The sequence below is a fragment of the Alligator mississippiensis genome, chromosome 3, assembly GCF_030867095.1.
Source record: "Alligator mississippiensis isolate rAllMis1 chromosome 3, rAllMis1, whole genome shotgun sequence".
In the NCBI taxonomy this organism is placed as follows: domain Eukaryota; kingdom Metazoa; phylum Chordata; order Crocodylia; family Alligatoridae; genus Alligator; species Alligator mississippiensis.
The window spans coordinates 20,760,452-20,783,593 of NC_081826.1; the positions used below are offsets into that span (position 1 = coordinate 20,760,452).

The 23,142-nt window shown below is 41.8% G+C and overlaps 1 protein-coding gene across 2 annotated transcripts in view; it reads right to left on the reverse strand.

The window, feature by feature from the left end:
* The window catches only part of TBC1D31 (TBC1 domain family member 31), a 33,942-nt gene extending 10,844 nt beyond the window's left edge, over nt 1-23,098 (reverse strand). The window contains exons 1-15 of one of the 2 annotated variants that reach the window (XM_006269849.4): nt 22,963-23,098; nt 20,555-20,701; nt 19,270-19,385; nt 17,611-17,789; nt 13,000-13,151; nt 12,178-12,337; nt 11,764-11,964; nt 8,827-9,003; nt 7,510-7,589; nt 7,269-7,415; nt 5,586-5,719; nt 4,755-4,888; nt 3,553-3,732; nt 2,486-2,718; nt 464-616 (exon numbers count right to left, since the gene is read on the reverse strand). In XM_006269849.4, coding sequence (XP_006269911.2) covers nt 464-616; nt 2,486-2,718; nt 3,553-3,732; nt 4,755-4,888; nt 5,586-5,719; nt 7,269-7,415; nt 7,510-7,589; nt 8,827-9,003; nt 11,764-11,964; nt 12,178-12,337; nt 13,000-13,151; nt 17,611-17,789; nt 19,270-19,385; nt 20,555-20,701; nt 22,963-23,039 — 2,270 coding nt within the window. In that variant the 5' untranslated portion in view covers nt 23,040-23,098. Of the gene's footprint in view, nt 1-463; nt 617-2,485; nt 2,719-3,552; nt 3,733-4,754; nt 4,889-5,585; nt 5,720-7,268; nt 7,416-7,509; nt 7,590-8,826; nt 9,004-11,763; nt 11,965-12,177; nt 12,338-12,999; nt 13,152-17,610; nt 17,790-19,269; nt 19,386-20,554; nt 20,702-22,689; nt 22,770-22,962 lie in introns of those variants that run through there. The other variant, XM_019495796.2, reaches the window with a different exon arrangement.
* Nucleotides 23,099-23,142: the final 44 nt, after the last annotated feature.

A 23,142-nucleotide genomic window follows, 5' to 3' on the forward strand; every position in this document is an offset into this window, starting at 1 on the left:
TTTAAATACTAGTACAGCATTAGTTCAAGCACAACACAGAACTCTGAAGTCAGTACTTGACAGTTCATTAAAGCAGGGACTTAACTTCAGCAGAAACACGAGACTATGCATTCCTCATTATTACTACTACTACAAGTTATTTAGCACCTAGACACCCCAGCTGAATTTGAGGCCTCATTATTTTAACCACTGTACAGACGGTGTCTGCTCCAAAGAGCTTGTAAGCTAGAGATAGCACAAAGGGCAGGAGCGGAGATGGAATTATGAAGTAATTTACTGAGGTCATATATAAGAACAATGCAAGACCAGGAACAGCACTTCCAGTCCAAAGCCCTACTCACTAGAACATACTGCTTCGCTATATTTACAATTCAGACAAAACCGTGGCATCTTTCTCCTACTTTTAATTATGACAACAGCAGGGAGCTGTAGCCAGGGTTCACAATCCCAATTTCGCTAATACCTTTGTTTTTGATCTGACAGCTTTTCCTCTTCTTCCAGTAGAATTTTTCTTCTTTGTTCTTCAGCTTCACGAAGCAGACCTTGCTTCCGATACCAGGCTTCATCTTCCACTTGTCGCTGCACTGCTTTAGCTTCTAACTCATGAACTAATTGTCTGAAGGGAAGAATTTCCTGTCATTAGTGTAAGCAAAACAGATTTCAAGAGATTATTCAACAAGTTAAAACTGCTAGTCATAGGAAGACAAGGTTCCTTGGGTGAATTTGATATCTTTTATTAGACCTAGTCATAGGAAAGCATTAATTTAAATGCTGTCTGTGCACCAGCTGCCTAGTCCTGAAATAGATGGCACCATTTAATCTGAAATCAATTGACTACAATAGATATATCAAATTCATTTGGTGTCTTTCATACCCTTGTACTACATTTTTAAAAGAAGTGTAATGTACGCATTATGACAGTGGGTGGCCAATCTTTTTGGCAGGCCTGCCACAGTTCAGCCCCACATCCTCCTTAAGTGCCACTCCAATCCCCTTCCCTACCTGATTTGCTCTTCTGCTTTCTACTTCCTGCCCTGTCTAACACTCTGTTTTATGCTCCTTTCCTGATCTGCTGCATGCTACACAAAGAGGCTGTCTGTACCACTTGTGGCATGGATGCCAGAAGTTGGCCATCCCTGCATTATTAGAACAGCCCTGGCTGACTTATGTTTTCAACTGCCTGGTTTGTAAAAGTCATAGTCTCCTTCTAGTGCCACATTAGATAACTGCCTGTCTCAGATTGCTGGAGACATTTTGTTACCCCAACAACACCTTGAACATGCCTACTGTGAGATCAGCTCATATTAGTTTAAATTATAAACTGGATAGAGAGATGAGAATTCTTAGCACCTCTGAAATTCAGGCCAGTTTTGCCTTCTTAAGATGGACTGCTTAAAAATACCAACCTTTATAGCCCCTGCTACACATTACATACAATCAATTAACTGATAAATCACACAGTAAATTTAGACTGGCCAAACATGCAGAGTAATTATTATATAACTAACTGGTTAAATATATTTAGACCAGCCACATGATAAAAATGACTCGCCAGCTATAACAAAAGCCAACTAGCTATAAAGCTAGTGCTTGAAAATGTATAACAACTCTACAGCTGGTTTTTATTCAGGTTTAATTTGAATGTGTAGCAAGGCCCTACCTCTACATATGTAGCTAAAGGCATGATGGGATCTAACATGCAATTCATACAATTGCACCTTCTGCCACAAATGCACGGCAGGAGGAACAATTGTGGGATTGCATGTTAGATCCCATCATGCCTTATTGCCAGTGCAGGGGGAGCCTGCAATTGGGTTTCCCCTGCACCAGCAAGAAGCAGGCTCCTGTGGGTAGGAGTCCCATGCACCCTGGTTGAGGGGGTCTCAGTTGCAGACACCCCCCATGCATCTCTGGGGCAGGAGGATCACTACCACAAGAATCTCTCTGCACTGGGGATGTGAGAAATCTCCAGGGCTGAAGGGGCAATCTCCTCACTCTGGGGGTGTCGCAACCCCCTGGACCCCTGGGACTGTGGCTGCCACAATTCCTAGGACTCAGGGGTTTTTTTGCTGGGCCTGAGGCACCTCTGTGGCTGGGAGCCCTGTCAGCTGACGGGAGCTTTTACTGCGATAGCTACTTTGCCTGTACACAATTAACTGGTTAACTGTGCAAATAACTAGTTAATTGTAAAATACCTGTAACATGTAGAGGGGGCCTAAGTCATCTAAATTGCAAACTGTGGACCAAATATTATTAGGGAACTAACAAATTAGATGTTTTCAAATGCATCACTATTTCAGCAATTAATGCAGACTCTTCATTTCATTGAGAAATCCAACAAGCCAGAGAGGGCTAATCAAAAGTAAAGCATTAATCCATTTTTTCTAACACTGTCTCTTTGCAGGAATATATATTTCCTTTATCTACAGTGTATCACTACTCAGATTTTCAATAAATTCGATATATCCTGTTTTCCCATGCGTACCTTTCTCGTAAGTATTCAATTTCATCCTGTCTGATCCTTTCCCGCTCCTGAGTCTGATAATCCACAATAAACTTGGGATATTTATTAAATACGGGGTACTGCCCCTTTGTGAGTGGTATGAAGTCATCAAGCATACGCTGTGGATGAATATCTGCTGGTGTAGCTTCCATAAGATGATAGGCTTCTTTAATCACAACATTAATATCCAGGTTGTTTCGATGATGGAAGAAATACTGTAAGAAAGATGATTTAATTTTAAATACTTAAATGTAGTTAGGTATTTTATTTTGATAAATGTATTAATTATTTCTCTATTCTAAAACTTGATTTATAACACAACAAGAAATCTCCACACTGATCATTACTCTGAAAAAAAATACCATCTTAGAAAGCTTTATCGAAAGCATTGCAACTTTTCCAAGAACTTCTTTTCCTTTGTTCCCTTTACCACAAAACATTAGACCTCTATAGTGGGAAATTAGTTATGCAGTAAGTCAGGGTGTGAATTTCCTGCAAAGCAGCAACTCCTCACTAACTCCCTGTACGGACATTTTTAGTGCACATTAAGGCCATGTCTACACAGCTTCCTTCTCAATCCTTGGGACAACTGAGAGTTTGACACTCCTGTTTTATGTATGAGAAAATATTTTCATTTAAATTTGGAGGAAGTAAACAAGATGGCCTCACAGGGTCTGCATTTCAGAAGGCAAAGTAATGAAACATGAGTGTGCCAAAACCACTTTCTATTGTGCTACATCCAGATAGCAAGAAGAATGGTATCATGGTAAATCACTGTCCCACACTCAAAGAGTTAAATTTTCTTGCTTTATTTTTTTAAAGCAAACAACATACAGAAAAACAAATAATCAGGGCAAGCTCTTAAGTCTTTTAACACACTCAAGTACAATAAATTGGTTATTATTTTCATTCAACAGTGAATCTGTCAACTAGTAAAGGATACTGCTCGAAATAGGCATAGTATATAAACTAACATTCAACAGCAAGTTTCCTTTTTAACCTCTAAATATATTATACATTACAATTATGTGTGACATTAAGATGCTTACCTCAAAGTCCTCTTTTTGACTGCAGTGAAGCAAAGGAGCTCTGGAACATATAATATAGGCAGCAACCATCATTAGAACGTATGAAGGATCATTGGAGAAGATATTATCAAACACTTTCAGCCATTCTTCTCTTGTTAGAACCTCAGAGAACAAAGTTTCTAGAAGAGGCCAGGCATATAACTAAATTGGAAAAAATAATAAAATCATCCATTAGTAGAGTTTCCTAGTTTCTGTTACAGAAATAATATGTGATTACAAATGGAGATAAATCTGAATATACAGGAGGATCTTTCTTGTCTTATACCGAGAATCAATTTATAAACACTATCTGGAACCATACCAAAAGATAGATAAGGTAACCATTGGGTGCATCTACACATGCGCTTTACTACTGACTAACTATCTCTGCAGTAAAGCATCACAGTCTACAAGTGCACTGGTTCAGGGTACAGTAAACTAATCAACTCTGCTGAGGAATAAGTACTATCTTACACTGTAGTAATTAAAGGCGCTAAAATGCACGTGTAGATGGTGACAGGGTGTGTAAATATTGCCCACTCAGCCTAGGCAGCCAGGGGCCTGTTCCACCCCAGTTCAAATTACTGCTGTCCTGGGTGTACATGTAGATGTTGAGCCTAGGAGCAGTTCACTCAGGCTCAAAGTGCTACGGAGTTTATCATGTCACATTAATTACTCCTGTAGATGCACCCACTATGTACAAGTTAGGAACTAAATATAGCATATAGACACTTCTCTCATTCTCTTTCTTTTTTTCTTTCAGCATTTTGCTCAAAGACAGATATTAAAATTTCTTACAATATTTTAACATATAACTATTCTGATTAGGTAACTAAAATATATATAAATAAATTATCTATTTTAATTTCATTTTGTATGGGCTTAATTCACCTATCTACTGAATTCAGTCAAAGCTATGCTGATTTTCAAAACTAAGAGAAAACCATATTTAAATGTGTCCATAATTGCCCACGATGGATTTCTGAAAATGTATACTTACATGAAAGAGAATCTGAAAGACAATATGTGATGAACTTGAACAAGATAAAACTACAGGTAAATGACTATATGTTCTTTATATTCACTGTTAAATTAAGTAGTAATAAAAGCTTATATCAAAATGAAAATTACACACTGTTTACTAACAGTAATTTATCAACTGTGAAGCTAGATACGAGTTTTACCTGTGATGTCACACTGAAGTTTATTAAATGCTGCAGCAATTCCTTATCATGATGTGCCAAGATATTTTCCACCATACTAAGAACGTTGACTGGTGGATTAGGAAAATACTCAAACCAGTGCTGACACCAGTTAACTAAGAAAGGAAACAAACAAGCATAGTAATATCAATTTAGTAATACCAAAGAGAAGCAGAGGGTTTTACCCACCGACGCCTAATTTCAAACTTTGATGCTTATTTTGCAGCCACTCAGCGTAGAGTTGCATAATAAGTACTTGTATACAGTAGCACATGTTTTGATATAGCAGATAATTTCAGTACAGATCACTTACATTTGCTGTATTTCTTTGGAAGGTAATGAAGGTTGTTGGTGGCATAAGTTACTGCTGGACTACAACAGCTTAGTACAATCACACTTTTAAACTAAGATAAAAGCTTTTCTTTTGACTTGTCTCCCCATGTGTCAAGCATGGATTTAAAGGATTTAACATGACAACATTATTATACTGGATAAATATACTTTTAACAATTAGAGATTAGACTATAAAAATACAGATGTGAAAAACTGATTAAAATGCAGCAGTTCAATATTTTTGAATCATAACTAGCAAAGATAACTGGACCTTACACTGACTCCTAACAGGCTTTTTTTTCTGAAGGGTGTCTTCTTTATATTTTAAAAATAACTCAAGCCACTAATGCCCTCCCATAAGGATATCATTTGTAATTTATCTTCTCTCAAGCATAGCAAATTTGGGGTTGGATGCAGGGACAAGACTAAATAAATTGAATGTGTTTTTAAAGGGATTTTGGAAGTAAATTTTTTGCTTACCTATTACAGTAGCAACAACTTCAAAGCAGATGAGCTGGTTGTTTTGGAATAATTTTACAAATGGGAATGATAGCAGAGGAACATATGGTGTCTCACCAAAAATCGCAGACCAGTGAGCTAAAGCCGATAAGGTCCTGTGAATAAAATAGAAGAAATATTTGTCCCCCCAAAATGTGTAGCTTGCCACAATATACAAACTGTAATTATAAAAGATTGAAACTTATTTTTCTTAAATAACATTGGGTCCAGGAGTAGACTTGCATTGGTGGGGAATTGTAGGTTTCTGTCATTGTCCTGGAACAACTCTACTACATCTAGAAATTTTAGTAGGCAGAATATTACCTGTTACAACCCCCACAACAGATAAACTAAGTTGGGATTAGAAAAAATCCTTAATTTTACATTTTATTTCTAATGTAAGTGTAATAAGGACCCTAATGTTATTCTGTATTAAAAAATAACATATGAACAAATAATTCAAATAAATGTATGAACAATATAACACACGAATATATGAACAGAGGCTTTTATATTTCTTAGGGCTGTGCGAAACAGGCCATATTCGATTCGGATTCAGCCTAAATCAGGAATAGTGATTTGATTAGTTGATTTGGATCACTGTCCCGATTCGATTTGGCCAAATCCGAATCTAAAGATTTGATGCCGATTCAGAGAATCAGCGATTCGGGCCGCAGACACAGCTATAGATGTTTTTCCTACATACCTTGAGGTACCAGGCATAGCTTGTGAATGCTGCGATGCTGGGGTGGATGGAGCATCCCACAGGAGTGCAGGGGGGACCGTCGCATGCTTGGCGGCAAACCCAGAAGTGGGCTGGAAGTATTTCTGGTCCACTTTCCAGGTGCACTGCTGAGCGCGCAAGGGTCCCCCCTGGCTTGATGATCGGCTGAGGGAGGACACCAGGTACTCCACCCTGACCCAGGAGGCACCAGTCACTAAGCCAGGGGCGGGAGGCCCCCCCCCCATGCACTCCCTGGCAGACCTGGAAGCAGACCACAAGTGCTTCTGGTCCACTTCTGGGTCCGCTGCTAAGTGCACTGGGTACTCCCCCCCGCTCCCACACTCCTGTGGGACGCTTCATCCGTCCCACCACAGCAACATTCACGAGCTGCCTACTACCTTGAAGTATGTAGAAAAAACATTTAAAAGCTGTGCCTATGTCTGAATCGCCGAATCTTTCCAAATCTCTCTGACTTGATTCGGAGGGTTCCGATTTGATTTGGAGAGATTAAAGGGTCTCCTGATTCGATTCAGAAATTCGATTCGGAAACACTGATACCAAACCCGCCCCCCACAAAACCTAACACAACATAGGACCATGCTATTCACATCTAGACATAAGAATGAGTCAGGTTAGGGGACAATTAGTTCCCTTGTAGATGGAAGAGGAAATATCTGAAAGCATCTAAAAGTCACTGCACTTCTGTACCAAACAACTACAACATAAAAAAGAATTAAAATGCTTTCAAATATACCCGTAAGTAGGTGATAAAACATAATGCTCCTGGATTCAATCAGATCGTGTGTTAACAACTATAATGTAAGAAAATGACATCGTTTAACATAAGACTTAGATGTTGCAAAAATCAACCAACATTTCCCCAAGCCGGTCCCAGGTAGATGCATTAACATGTATGCATGTTAATGGAAACTTATATTTACCTTTGTAAGACTCGCAACAGTTTTCTACTTTTGATGGGATATTCTTTCTGAAGATCCACAAAGGCAGAGTGGATACCTTTGTCTATTAGGCTGCTGAATGCCAAGTGGTTTTCAGGAAGTTGTAGTAAGGAACGCCAAACAAACATCCTGCAATAATGATGTAGGTTTAGCAAAAAAAGTCTCCTTTGTTAAGCTAACACAATACATTTTACTCTGTGTGCATGACAGCGCTCAAACGCACCTGTATTTTGCTGGATACTCTCCAAATCCTTTCAATAAGGTTTGTAGACGTTTCTTGTTTAATCCACATGGCAATTCATTCTACAAATAGGAAACCAGTAAGAACTGTAAATAGCATTTTTGTCTTCATAAATCTCTGGCTTGAACAGGCGGTCATTTCTAATGGTGGAAATGGCTGAGAAGTGTTCCCTGCTAGAAATCTTCCCAGGAGATGAAACACTTCAGCCTGCAATTGCCTTCCCTTCTCTCCTTGCCTTCCTCATACAGGGATGATCCCAACTCCAAAGGGAGACGGGAACAGCAGGGCACTGCTCCCCATACCTTCTATAGACTTAGGGGAGTCCCAGTCTTGGGAAGGCACAGGGGAAGCTGCTTAACTCCTCTGGATCACAGAAGAGTCTAACAGAAGTGTATGGGTGTTCATTCTTGTGAGAGTTTTCCTCACAGGGGACATCCTCCAGTTGTCAACCTGGAATGCCTCCTGAAGGGGGCATGTTTTCTCTAGTAAAAATTAAACGTATGCTTGCACACTCCTGGTTTCTATCTGGTAGAAATTTAACACCTGTACATGGCTGATGTGTCAATGTAGAAAAAGGCAAATACTGTTATACTTGGGGTTTTTTGTTTTTTTTTCTTATTCTGCTAATTTATGCTTTTGCAGTAGACTTGGTAGGAAGTGACAGCAACTGTTAGCAACTTCCACTATTACAAGAATTATTATAGCAGTATCTGTCATTGTATCCAAGCCATTTTGCATATAAAAATGCTTGATTCAACTCCTACAGTATTCAATGGACAATCACACTACACTTCTACACTTCAGTGGGAACTGGATCAGACCCTAGATGACTAGGATTTTATGCAACTAAATGGCCAATAAAATTGAAACTAAACAATGAATAACATCAACACAATAAAATGTGTTGTTGCAATAAATCTAATTCCAAGGAGGCAAGAGATGAAATTGAAGATAAATTTAAAGAGAAGCAAGGTAGCTGGATGAACAAAATAAGCAGTGGTACCCAAGAGAAAATTATAATACCCTCCTCCCCACAAAAAACCCCACCAAATTAAGTGGATACAGTAAAAACATTTAGAAGTGATGTTAATAATTAGAACAGCAGATCAGTAAAGCTCTACGTAAAGAAATTAAAAAAATGTAACAGAAGCAACAAACCTGATATTAAAGATTTAGTAAACATCTGAACGTAGAAAAAAACTGAACAGAAAATAAACAGAGTTGTTTTGATGCAAATGCAAGTGCAAATGTTGCAGAACAGGTACAAAAACATTTATAGTACTTGCAACAACTTCTTACCTCTTTATTTTCAAGTAACATGTTCAGTTGAGGTTTTAGCACTTTAGTTTGAATTTTGTTTTCTTTTGATTTCCAAGGCCTCTCTGATCTTCCTGACGATACTTTCACTGTAAGCTTACTTGTCCCTGCTTTGTTTTTGGACAAATCTTCAACCACTCTAAACAGGGGTGGTGGAGGCTAGTATCAAATAAGAATAATTCAGTTAACATCTTGTGATACTGGGGCAAAAGAATATTTTCACAAAAGAGGCTTTATATTCCATGCAATATTCTTTAATGTGATCAGATTAGGAAAACAGAGATAGACTTTACAACAGAAATAACCATTCAAAAATTGTCAGAAGGCAGGGCAGGGTGTCACTTTACAGCAGGGGCTGGCAACCCCTGGCACACATGCCAAACATGGCACGCAAGGCCATTTTGCTCAGCATGCCACTGCCAGTCCAAGCTCTAGACAGCTGCTGCAAGCCCTGCTGCAAGCAGACCGGGCTCCGAGGTTGGTAGCAGCTATCCAGAGCCTGGACTGGGTGCAGCCGGGAGACTACAAACAGCTACGCTGGGCTCCACAGCCCCGGCATCAGCGCCATGATGGCAGCAACTGCAAGCGCACCTCAGAGTAGACAGTGGGGATAGGGCATGAGGCAGCACAACCCTCCCGCTGTCCGCTCTGAGGTGAGCATGCAGTCACTGCCAGCATGGAGTTGATGTCAGAGCTGTGGAGCCCAGCATAGCTGTTTGCAGCCTGCCCACTGCAGCTGCCTAGAGCCCAGCATGGCTACAAACAGCTGTGCTGGGCTCTGAAGCCAAGTCATCAGCTCTGTGCTGGCAGCGGGGTAGAAGCCAGGGATGCACTGCCTCAGGCCCCTCCCCCACTGTCCTCTCTGAGGCACGCGTGCACCCGCCAGTATGGAGAAGATGCCAGAGCCCAGAGCAGATGTTTGCAGCCTCCCAGCTGCAGCCAGCCCAGGCTCTGGGTAGCTGCTGCCAACCACGGAGCCTGGGCCACTTCCAACAGGGCATGCAGCTGAGCCTGCCTGACTCCCACCTGCTCTGAGCCCAGCCCCCACACCAGGATGAGGCTGGTGCTGCCCCTTGCCAGGAGCACAGCACCTTCGCAGGCTTAGTTGGGTGCAGGGTGGGTGGGTGGTTGGGCAGGCTCCAGGCTAGGGCGTTGGCCAGCAGTGCTGCAGCACCGGGGCTGGCTCCCCGGGGAAGCACAGGGGCTCTGGCGGGCCCAGGGCATTGTTGGGTCGGATTCTGTCTGGTGGCCCAGCAGCCTGGCTCTGTGTGCCCGCGCATCTCATTCTGTGTGTTTGTCTTCCTCTGTCTGGTTCTGTGCATGTGTGTGCACACATGTCTGGTCCTGGATGTGCGTATGCATGTGTCTGTTCTGGTTCTGTTTGTGCACATGTGGTTCTGTGTACGTGTGTGTGTCTGGTTCTCTATGTCGTGTGTATGTGTCCAGTTTTCTCTCTGCTCTCCTTTCTCTCTCTCTCCTCTTTTTTCTCTCTTTCCCTCTTTCTCTTCTTTCTCTCTTTTGTTCTCTCTCTCTCTCATTGCAACATGATTAACAAAAAAGGAATACATAGTAACAAAGGCAATATTTATGATTATTAAATATTCTAATATGCAGGGCATCCTGCCATGTACCCCCCACCTTCATTTTGTTTTTCTGGCATGCTAGCACTCCGGCACCTTCCAAGGTAGACATTGTGGGGTTTTGGCACTCTGGCCAAAAAACATTGCCTACCCCTGCTTTGCAGACTTAACTTATCCAAAATGGATTATGAACATCCATTCAGGGCATCTGATGAAGCAAGCTGCAGTCTATGAAACCTCATGCCTTTCTGAACGTGTTTGTTTATGTGGTGCAACCCTGGCTTGCCTTCCACTTAACTTCAGACTGAGGGCTAATTATCTGTTTCTATTCATGAATATAAGAAGTATAAACCAAAACTGAGAGAAAGGAATGAATGTTACGCAGACAATTAGAGAGGTTATGAGTCAGTTTCAGCAGGTTCTGCTTTAGTCTTGACTTTCTCATATTGACTCACATTAATGCATCTTCTGAAGCAGATGTACAAGCACAGCAGAATGTGGCTAAACACCATGCGTACGTCACGCTTTGTATAAAAATGGCATGATTAGGTATTTGAATGTTTCTAAAATTATTTAAGTTTCTACAGCACATATATGCTCTAGGGATCTGAAAAATGCATTTATAAAGATCTGTTAATTCTCACAACTCCATTTTAAAAAGCAGCCATCTTCACTGTAGAGAGAAGAAAGTGCCAAATAAATTGTATGATTTTTACAATTCATTTAACAACCCAGAGGCAAGGCTGAGGAGGAAATTGTTCAGTCCCTTAGATCATTCTTCTTCCTAACTATACAAATCTGCTTACTTTGAGTCATGATACTTAAAGATAACATGAAACTGTACAGAAATTGCTTTCTAACATAATAAAAGCTGGTCTTTAGAATGAGCGTTATTTACAAAGGAACTAGATCTGTGGCTGTTTTATACTCATGACATCTAAGGTCCAAAATATAAGCTAGGACTACATAAAGAGAGCATCACAGCCCATTCATCTAGGCAGTTTAAGATGGCATCTGTAGCACTGCATTTCCAAGAAGGAAAAGGACAGGAAACTGTGCAATCTCAGTAAAACCAACAAATAGGTGTGTATTCCTTGCTGCAAGATTTAGAAAAAACTGGAAAACAGAAACCAAAAGGTAATATTATCCAACATACTGAAATTAATGAGGTCTAAAAACATGTCAGCTATCCTGTGTTCTATAATTACATAAATAAGATGTTTAAGTGAATGATATAATGACAAATTTTCTTCCCAGAATGAAAATGTTTGTAGGTGAGACTGACTCTTACATTGTATTCTAATACCATTCTTGCAGTTTGCTTTTCTTACAACTCTACCTTATTAACTTCCTGGGTCAAAACCTGGATGCTGTATATGTTGAGACTACCATTTTCCATTACTGATGCAATATATCTTCCATTTGGGCTAATTGTTGCCGTGCTGATCCCCTCTTCATGACTTCCAATGTCAAACAGAAGTTTGCATGTCTGTATGTTGATAAACCTCATAATATTATCTTGACTTAAAACTCCAAGAACCTAGAAATTAAGAAGAGTTCTATAAATCAGCTTTGTTAATGGAAAAAGAACATGAGCACAAAACTCTGATATCTACTTCATCTAATTAGAAGCAGCAAAAGAACAAGTATTTAGTGAAGTAACTTGCCTGCATGTGGGACGGGATAAGAAAACAAGATTTTTGTGACATGAGTAAACAAACTGTTCCACCCTTAAGCTTCGCCCACAACTGACCTGATTAGAACCCCCATCAAAACTATCAGGCAGGAATTCCAGATGGCGAACAGCTCGTACTTTTGTAGGCATCTGGATTATTCTTAACAGCTGCTTTGACTCTAAACACCACAAGTGAAGATGATTTGATTTTCCTCCAGCTACAAGCATTCGGCCATCCCTGCATTAGAAAAAGGACACATTTTAATCAGGCCACACTCATCTAACTAGTTATACCTCTAGGCCATAATATATACTGCAGGCCCTTCATTCATCACTAGGGACTAATATCTTTTTCTTAATACAACTGTGCAGCTTCTTAAAGGTATTTTATACTTTATTAACAACAATAAACTACAATCACTGCCCTACCTGACTCATTCTCAGCAATATCTTCCTTGCTGCAATAAGTGCTGACTTTCAGAACAAAATAATTCTGGCAGCAATATCTTTTCTGTCCTGGCACACAAATCAAGATGGCCTAAAGCAGACATGACTGATTCACATACTTAGACCATCTTTTTTTCTTTCTATTGAATAGTCTTTATCTTACAGCTGGACTAAAGAGCACATTCTGTTTGACTCATAGCCTCTGTTTGACTTGCATCTCTCAAGTGCATATTGGTCTGCTTTTCTTTTTTGTGGAAAAAGGAAAACATTTTGGATTGGGAAATCCCACATTAAATTTTCAACTTTTGTTAAAATAAATACCTAGAGTATTTTTAAAGATATGAAAAAATACAGCTTACTACTTTTGTGAAACAGTAAAAAGAGAGAAAATCTGGACTGCTTTCTAGGATTCATGTAGAACTACCTTTTTGGGTGTTTAAAGGAGCAATTTACCTTGTAACTGCGAAGATTTTATAATGCAACGTAGAGCCTTCTATTGAAGTAGGCAGCTGGTATTTACAATGAAGAGTATCAAATTCCCAGGCAAAAACAGAATTATCTTTGAAACAGCTAAGGATGGTGTTACTTAGTGGGAGGAAGAAAACCTGAAAGAAATTGATATGGAAAAGGAAAAGAAATAGTTAAATATTGCCAAGCAGACATACACACACCCCAAATGACATTTTAAAATACAGCAACATGTGCATTTGTGCATTATTAACAGCTCAAGCACACTAAGTTTTGAAAAAAGCATCCAAGTGCACCAATACCCTACTATCACAGTCCTTTAGACTGCAGATCATTAATTTCATGTATCATAATTAAGAAAAAGTGAAGAAATGGATGGGGTAAATTAGACAAAATATAAAAAGTAGTTTCTACAACGAAGATAAAAAAAAAATCATAAAAAGTTATAAACTGCTCTTCTCAATTTATTCGACTATGTTGATTGCTTATATAATATCTTACTACAAAAAAAATCACCTAGATTATTTAAACTATGATGACATCGCCTTATGCGCTACAGACAATGTGAAACACAGTGGTAGCTAGTTCTGCATATACAGGTTTCTCTTGCTTTATGCGGGTTCTGTACGTGCGAATTTGCTCTTATGCAATGACCTTTTTTATACCAAAAATTCATTATATGCGAGATAAATTCACTCTTATGCAATCAGCGTGGTGGAAGCCCACAAGCAGCTGCTTTGTGCGGTGCACTGTGTTAGTGACACATACCAAATATAGTCTCCTGGGTCAATTTGTGCTCCTCGTTCATTGTCTACGACACACATTTCTGTAATTGCCATCCCCATTATGATAGTGCCCTGTGCTTGTGTGTACTGTTTGCTGTTGGTGAGGACCCAAATTGTTCTGTAAAAGCAGCAGAAATGGGTCTGGGGGTCAGGACTGTCAAGGTCTTGAAAATATCTCTATTTGTTACACTGTAAAGTAGGTTCCCTTTATGAGAATGTAAGTTATGCACCGTTTTCCATGAATGCATGTACAGCATAAAGCGAGGGAAACCTGTACTAGCTCCTGAACCCAGAAGCCATAAATGCCACACTAATGTTAATATAATGGAGGCCAATAACTACTGCTGAGAAGTGCTATTGATAAGCAAAACTAATTATCCTGCATGCGGCACCAAGAGTTATGCTTCGATTGGGTTTTTTAGATCGTTTCACACCAATCATAGGAACATATTTATGGTTTGGGAGCCAGCACATACAGACCTGGGGTGGGATGTCTCAGCATGTCTTCACCACATAGAGCACATAGAGATACTCCTTAGTGTTCCCAGACATACTCTAATACAGTGGCAGCCAATATTTTTGCCAGGTGTGTCACAAGGTAAACCCTGACCCATCCCTGAGTGTTGTTCTGATCCCCACTATCTAGAAGCAGATCTGATAGTTTGTGCCCAGGGATGCTAGAATGGAGGTAGGATGGCTAGATCCTGCAGCTTTGCAGAGCAGGACCAGGAAGCTGCTGTGAAAGGAGGTGTGACCATCAAGAGCATAGCATAGTTTTTCTTCGGCAATGAAAGCCATATATAACCTAACTTCCCACTGTCCTACTTTCCTGCAATCACAGGGTGGCTCAATACTCCTTAGAAAGAGCACTTTGCAGCACTCTTGAACTGTAAGTTGACTGATGGATGCCACCATCAAGTCTGTTCCCCAACACCCTGAAAGGGGATCCCTTACCAACCCTCTAATCGAAGAAGTCTGGCATGCCATCAAGGAAATCAAGAACAACTGGATGGAATACTTGCTGAAATCTCAAGGTTGGCAGCAAGGAACTAGTACTGAGATTGTACTAATTTAATCTACAAATTTGGAACGATGAGGAGATCCCTGTGGACCTAAGGAAAGCCAACATCCTGACTATCTTTAAGAACGGAGATAAGTCTGTGTGCGGAAACTATCAGGAATCACCCTTCCCACAGCAGGGAAAATCCTCGCCCACATCTTCCTGAACCATCTTCTCTTCTACCTCTTGATAAGGAAGTCCTGTTGCAATCAAACCTTCCTGCAGGGCAAGTGACATGATTCTTGTTGCCCACCAGGTATAAGAGAAGTGTTGGAAACAACATCAGAACCCATTTATGGGCTTCAATGACCTTACTAAGATCATTGAATAATAATAGATAGCCAAGCCTCATAGAATCTAGATAGTACTGGCCAAATCTGCATGCCCTGAAAAATGCATCAAGGCCCTGAGGCCTCTTTAAGAACAGATGACTGACTGCTCTTTGTAGCAGATCGAAGATAGATCCATGTGTCATCCAAACTGGGGTCAAACAATGATGCATCATAGGCTCAATTCTGTTCTCCTTTTTTTGACTGGCATGATGGTTCTCATCAAGGACAGCCTCCCTTTTGGAATTGATACTGAAAATTCCTCCATCCATTCAGTATTGAAATCTGGAACATTTTTGCTCAAAATCCAAAGTATTCAAAACAACCATCCTTGACCTTTAATTCACTGATGATGGGGCCATCCTGAGGAAAACCTCCAGACCATGCTGGATTTCTTTGCAGAAGCCTACTGAACTCTGGGCATCTCTCTTAACATTGAGAAGACTAAAGTGCTTTATCCATTTGCTCCAAAACATAAATATGACCCCCTCCCGCTACAAATTAACATTGAAGGAAAGACACTGACGGTAGTCAAGCACTTCCCTTACCTTGGCAGTCATCTCTCTTAGAGAGTGAACATTAATGAGGAAATCCGGCACAAAATCTGGTGTTCAAGTGCCTCCTCCAGGAAATGGTTTGGCATGATTTTATTGACTGCAATCTCTGGAAAGACCAAGATCCAGGTCTACAATGCAGTTGTCACCCCCCACTCTCCTCTATGGATGCGAAATGTGGGTGATCTACTCTCATCATCATCAAGAGCCTGGAGATGTATGCCTCTGAAAAATCCTCTGCATCAAATGGGAAGAGCACTGCACAAATACCAAGCATCCTGGCTGAAGCCAATGTTACCGGCATTGAATCAGTGATCCTCAACCATCAACTTCGCTGGACTAGACATTGTGTGTGGATGGCTGACTCTTGACTCTCAATACAAATGCTCTATTTCAAGCTTAGTTGTGGCCGGAGATTTTGCAGATGCCAGAGGAAATACTGCAAGGACAGATTGAAGGCATATTTAAAAAAAACCCCAAAAACCAGATGCTGACATCAAGAGCCTGGAGGAGCTGGCTGCAAATCAACTCCAATGGCACTACAACCTCAAGCAATTAGCAGCCAACATTGAGGTACAAGCAACATTGGTTCCTGAAAAACTGAGTGTTATGCGAAACTGAAAGTATCTGACGACCCAAGATGGCAATTACATTTGTTTTTAATGACCCAAGATGGTGACCGTGACCGTTAAAGCGAAAGTCGCTGAGTGCTAAGTTAAATCAGGTATCAATTTAAAATAAGCGTTATAGGGGCACAGCGCTAAGCAAAACAGTGTTAAAGCGGGAGTTGCCTGTAGTGTCTTACTCTCAAAGGAGAAAAGAGAGAGTGGAAGAAGGAAAAGAAGAGAAATCCTAGTCTACAGCTCTTTCTCCCCTGTGCAGACCTGAAGCTTTTGAGGATGGATCTGTGGTTCAAGGATTTGACTCGCAAGTCACTTCAAGACCCATCAATGAGCTGTAGTAGAGATGATGCTTAAATCAAGGGACTACCAATGACCACCAAGAGCCAAGTTAATTTTTCCCTGGCCCTGCAACCTCTACCGTTTTACATGGAGGGCAAAGATCTAAGGCAGGGGGTGGCAACATTTTTGGGCAGAGTGCCAAAAACACCTGCAACCCTGATTTGTAAGATTTTGGCATGCTAGGGGCAGACAGCGGGGGAGCTGCAAGGAGCCCAATCCTTGCTGTGGCAGAACAGCCCTGGCCCTTTCCCCGCCATCAACCCCAAGGTGCACATACCAAGCAAAATGCCTTTGCATGCCATGGTCTGGCATGTGTGCCAGAGATTGCCTACCCCTGATCTAAGGATGTATTAGGCCCATGGCAGTGACACCTCTTGTCACAGCAATATCCTGCCCCAACTTTGATGGGGGTTAGATACAGCTGGAGGTCTGAGGCCCCTACCTGCATTCCGGCTATTCTTATTACTGAGTGCCTGGGACTCACATACTGCATATAACAGCTGTGCCACTTGTGGCATGCATGCCAAAGACTGATTATCCCTACTCTAATACTACTATTCATCTTTTATATAGCACTTACCTGTATATCTTAAAGCATTAAATGCACCATTATCCCTACTTTAAAGCTGCGAAAGCAAGGCTCAGATAAGTCAAGTGACTTGCTTTTAAGATCAGCCAGTAAGTGAATCAAGGACTCCTGACTCCCAATTCAAGCTCTGTTCCCCTGAATCAGAATGCCTCATAATTAGAAGACTTGTAAAGTTTAGAGGCTAGATGAATTTCACTTTTAGAAAGGAGCAATAAATACATCCAAAGTCTGTAAAAGAATGAAGTACTGCTGGCTTGCACCACATGGGTGCATTCTCATGTACATTTGTTACCTTTTACCAGCAGCTCTTTACTGACCTTCTGTATACCCACGGACTGGCGCACATTTAACTTCCTCTTTCTTTGAAAGGTGTCTAGGTCCCAGAGTTGCGCTGTATCAGTGGATGTAGTGATGGCATATCTGCCTGAACCATGGACAGAGATGGAGGATATTGAAGAATCATGTCCCCTCATCCAACTTACTAACTCCTTTGTATCTACAGTACAAATGAAATGCATTTTAAATACGTTGTGCAAAGTGAAGCAATGGGCAATAAAACCTTGTTGTTCAAACAATAGTGTGTGCGGTCTCCTTATCATAGCTAAGGTACCTTTTCTTTTCATTACAATCCAACAAATGAGGAACAGTTGAGTATTCCCGATATAACTAGACATTACAGAAACACATCCAGCTTCTCATATGTGGGAAGTAATCAATTTCACAATTTTACACATGAAATCATCTTGTGCAGACTTGTTTAATCTGCCTTCAGCTATCAGTCTTAAGAATCATAAATATGTCTATTGCAGCAAGCTGGATATGCCTCTAAGGCAGACTTGCCCAGTGCGAAAAATATTAATCCTAAAAAAAATGTAAACTGCATGTACACTTGTTTTGGCTTGCAGGCATCATGAGAGAATGACAAGCTACTATTCGTACATGCAAGCAAGGAAGGAAGAAAGGTTTAATGTACAGCACGCCACAACTATGGAAACCTGTTAAAAGCAAAACTTTGATTTGTCTCTTTAGACCCAGGCACCCACATAACTTTCCTACCATGGACTTTGAATTATATTAGATCACCACTTCTCCTATCCATAATTGCACGACCATCTTTCCTCCCTCTGGCAACTGAACAATTGTTGCGGTAACCACATAATTTATTTACACAGTAAAATAAGTATTGTATTTTAACATTTCTCAACATGGTTTGGCAGCTGAAGACAAAAGGAGTATCAGCATTGGGCCAACAGCCAACACTGAGAAAAAAAGAAAGGGATTGACTTCAGAACAAAGGCAACAAAATGCCTTCTGCTGTTTTGCCATTCTGTGCTCTAAACTGTTTGGGGAACAGATTTAGTAGCAACCTGATTATTAGCGGTTTTGTTTTTAGAATGGTAAAGACATTAAATGGTAACAGATTGGTTACAGTTTTCACCAAGGATGCCAGCGGAAGAAAACTAAAGTGCAAAACAACATTAGGGTGACTTCCAATAATCACTTAAAAAGGAATGAAGATGCAGGTATTTGATTGTACACTTTGATTTGATTAATTTGAGTAATCAAAGATTTGCTATAGCTTTAAAAGTCAGCGCAAAAGGGTTTCAACTGTATATGCCTACAAATTCATGACCAATTTTACATTTGCTCCACATACCTTACCTAACAGAAACAAATACAGGTAATTTTAAAAAGCGATAATTATGGTCCTAATCCTGACAGTGCGCTACCTATATTTCTGTGGAGCCTCAATGGAATCAGTGAAGCTCATCATGGGTAGAGAGTCTACCTTTGTACGGGACAGGCCTGAGGTTTGCGTCTGCATAGTCCACGTTTGTCTTGCAAAAATACCTGGCACTGAATATAAAGCAAGATTATGACTAAAAACATTTTATATTTGATTTCAAACTGTGAATCTGTTAAGAAAATATGGCTGTCCTTTATTTTCAAGTTAGCTTTTTAAAGCTATCCCATACCTGTATCAAAGCATTTAATGGAATAATCCGCCAAGGCCACAAGGAACTCTGTCTTCCTGCGCAGATTGAATGCCAAAGCAGTGCAAGCCTGCATCGTTCTCTGAACTAGATCAAACCTATTAAAAAATAACCCCATTGTGTCAAAAATTTGTATACACTAAATACAATAATCAGCTTGAACATATTTCTTCTTCTAAAAACTAAAAATCTCTCTCCTTTACTCACCCCTTGCTAAAAGAAAGCCCACCCATTTAATGTTGGGCTATTCCCAACAAGCAGCTTATTAAATTTACCCTTAGATGCACAATTGGTCCAACACTAAAATATTGACACCCAAAATTCTATACGCGACAGTACCAGGGCTGGTTTACCATACTTTAAGGACTATATTATTTATTATTCACCAGTATTCATACAACAACCTGCTACCTATGAAAGCACTTAACAACAGAAGTTTTATGAGGGTTTTCATTGCAAGTTTTTTAAATTACTTTCTTCCACTCAGGGAGTTAATACAATATAGGCAGTCCTTGACTTACAACATTTCTCACTTACAAAGTTTATAAATTAACACCCTGTTTCAACTTTCTAACCTCAGTTTCAACTTTACAATGCTTGATCTGATGCCATGCCAGGCCAGCGAGCAAGTTCGCTGCATCGCCCATCTCCCTGGAGAACACCTGTCCAAACTTCCTTGGACACTTTCTTTAAGAAAACAGATGGGACTCCAGAAAAACCTGCAGTCAAGACTGCTGAGAAGACTCCAGCAAAGAACCCTTCAAAAAGTCTAGCAAAGTCACCTCAAAGAAGCCCTTCCAAATCAAAGTGATTGCTACTTACAATATAAATACATCAACGTAGCTATATTACTCATCTACAATCGATTGAGTACAACATTCTGAGTTAATTTTGGTGAAAACAGGGTATTGGGCCTTGGTTCAGAAACCAATCCTCCATTTATAACATTGTTTCCTATGAGAAAATCGGTTCCGAGTTGCAACGTTTAGATTTGAGATGCAATTTTCAGGAACCAATTGTGTCGTAAGTTGAAGGACTGCCTGTACAATACTCCCATGGGAGACTGTATGAGAACCTAGCTCTCTGTTTTGGGCTCAGAACAAGCTATCATCTCTCTAGAAAGCACTTACAACTGAGGTTAAAAACAAGCATTTTATGTGACAGAAAGGGAGATTCCAATAAATTTAGACGTGAAGAAATGTAAAGGTAGAATAATCAAAGAATAACACATAATAGCCATATATTAATAAGAAAAAATAATGCTTACCTGTTTCCACTCAAGTCAAAAACATAGATATTCCCTTGATGGTCTCCAGCAAGTAATGAGTCACCAGAATTGTCAAAGGCCACACTGAGAAAACGTATGGTCTTGGAGTGGTATCCTGTGGCACTATGAATAATGTTAGCTAGGACTCTGTGGGGAAAGCAAACAAATCACCCTGTTTGGGACAGTGTCTTTATCAAGCTTTTCCATATATGAGTAAAATGCTTCTAATATTAATGCGTCCAGGTATCTATGGGTTATTCCAGGTGATTAATGCTCTGGGGTGTTAAACACATGCCCACAAGATGGATCTGGCCCCCAGGGACACTCCATCTGGCTCCCTGTGCTATGGGTGGTCCAGGGTATTTGGGAGATGTGGCTAGTGAGGGGCAGAGCCTACTGCTGAATTCAGGGCCCTTGGCAGCAGGGGAGTGAGGGAGGGCCATGGCCTCCACTGCCCTGTTTGTTCTGCAGTTATTCGGCCCAATGCTGCTTGCACAGCCTCCACCACTGCTGGCCCGCAGCCCCCAGATCCAGCCCACTGAGGAGCCCCATGGTCCAGATGCAGCCTAGGTGAGTTTGACAACCCTGCTATAACTATTGCTCCCTTCAATCTTCTCGCTGGAAGTAAAGTATCCCAGTCCCTCAGGTCTGGGACTGTCTTCTTTTCCTCACACATCACAGCATCTGACAAAGCAGGCTGTCACCTACAGAAGCACCTCTCTTTCTGAACCAGTTAGTCTCCAAAGTGCCACCTGCCCTGCCTTCCACCTGACTTGAGCCTAACATGGCTAACTATCTCCTTCCCAGTGCATCAGAAATGGAATGAATGACAAAGGAGGTAACTTACTAAAGATGACCCCCCCCCGGGAGACGTGGTGGAATCTCCACTGTCAGTGTTTTTGAAGAGCAGATACAACAATGCTTGGCTGGGGGAGTCTGGCAGAAGGCAGAGTAGATGTACACCTTATAGACTAACCAACGTAGCTATCAGGGGCAGATCCAAGGGGTGGGGGGATGGGGATGCAGTTACACCCCACTTTGATTCTTGCTCCACCCCAAATTTAAAAGCAACTGCTTGGCAGTGGCAGCAGCATTTCTAGTCAGACAGCGTTGAGGGGGTCAACTGACTTCATGGCTCATTGTCATCTACCCGATTCCTTCCAAACTCTTCATTCAACAGGTGTTAACGACCCTCGCTTCTTTTTAAAGGTCTTGATGTTGCACCAATCAAGTCAGCCTTTGTTCTGCCATGCTGCTTTCTGTTTGCTGCTCCTGGGAAGGAAGCTCCTATTTCACAGCCCTGCAAATTGTTTTTAACTCATTCCAAAACAGGATATTTGCTTTTGCTTCAGTCTTCAGCTGCATAACACAGCCCTAGGCCCCTAGTATATTAGCAACGCTTTCTAGTTACATATGCAAAAGCAATCAGGGCTTATGGTAGAGGTGATATCTTTTATTATTAGACCAATTATTGTTGCTCTAAAAACAGATATCACCTCTACCATGAGCCCTGATTGTTTTTTCCTCTAGACTAATACAGCTACAACCTGGATACCAGTTATACATACACACACTCCCTGCTCCCAGCTTTCTTTATACCATTTATACACACACGCGCGCGCGCACATATATGTAGCATAAGCTTTCGGAAGCTGAAAATCACTTCATCAGATGCTGTGAAAGGACATGCAACAAGCTTGACAGGGCTGCTCCTGCCTGGCTGTGGCCCTGCTAGGAGTCCACCATAAAACACCCCAGGCAGGAATCACCCGTCCCCCAACAACCACCACACAAAGTACCTCAGCCCTGAGTGCAATGACGGTCCCTTGCACACAATTGCTTGCAATTGTGCTGCCCTATTTGAGTGGCCACATGGCTCAGTCAGCCCCTAGCTAAGGCAGGGTCTCAGTCTCATTGCCTCAGCCAAACTGGCTTCCCTGCAGCTCCAGGCACTTCTGGGCAGGCCGTGTCCAAGTGCCTCCATCCTGCCTCCAAAGCGTGCGCAGAGACACCTGCGGCAGGTGCAGACCGGCACAGAGACAGGGCTAGACCTGCATGAGGGGACCCGCTAGGGGGCAAAACCAGACAAGGGCCCTGCACCACGGCCCATACTAATGAGCAGCAACAGCCCCCACCTGAGGCACTGAGGCTCCAAACCCACCAGGCCCTGCCGCTCCAGGGCAGCACGAAGGCCAGGACCCTGGGTGCGCATTGCTGGCAGCTCCTCCTCTGGCAATACCCCGCCCCCACCTGTCTCCAGACCCCGCCCCTCCCGACCTGTCCCCAGGCCCCGCCCCCGCCCTCCCCAACTTGTCCTCTGGCCCCTCGCTCCCCCGACCTGTCCCCAGGCCCCCCCGCCCCATCGGTCCCCAGGCCCCACCCCCACCCTTCTCTCCCCCGGCAGTTACCCTTTCCGCGCGGCGGGGCACGGCTTGCGGTGCCAGATCTTGCCGCGCTGCCGGCTGCCCAGGTCGGCGCTCTCCATCCCGACGCACGCTCCACCCGGCTCCGCCCGCGCCAACCGCCGCTTCTCCCGCCGGCCGCCGGGGCGGGGACAGAAGACTGGGGAGGGGGGAGTCCGCCTCATG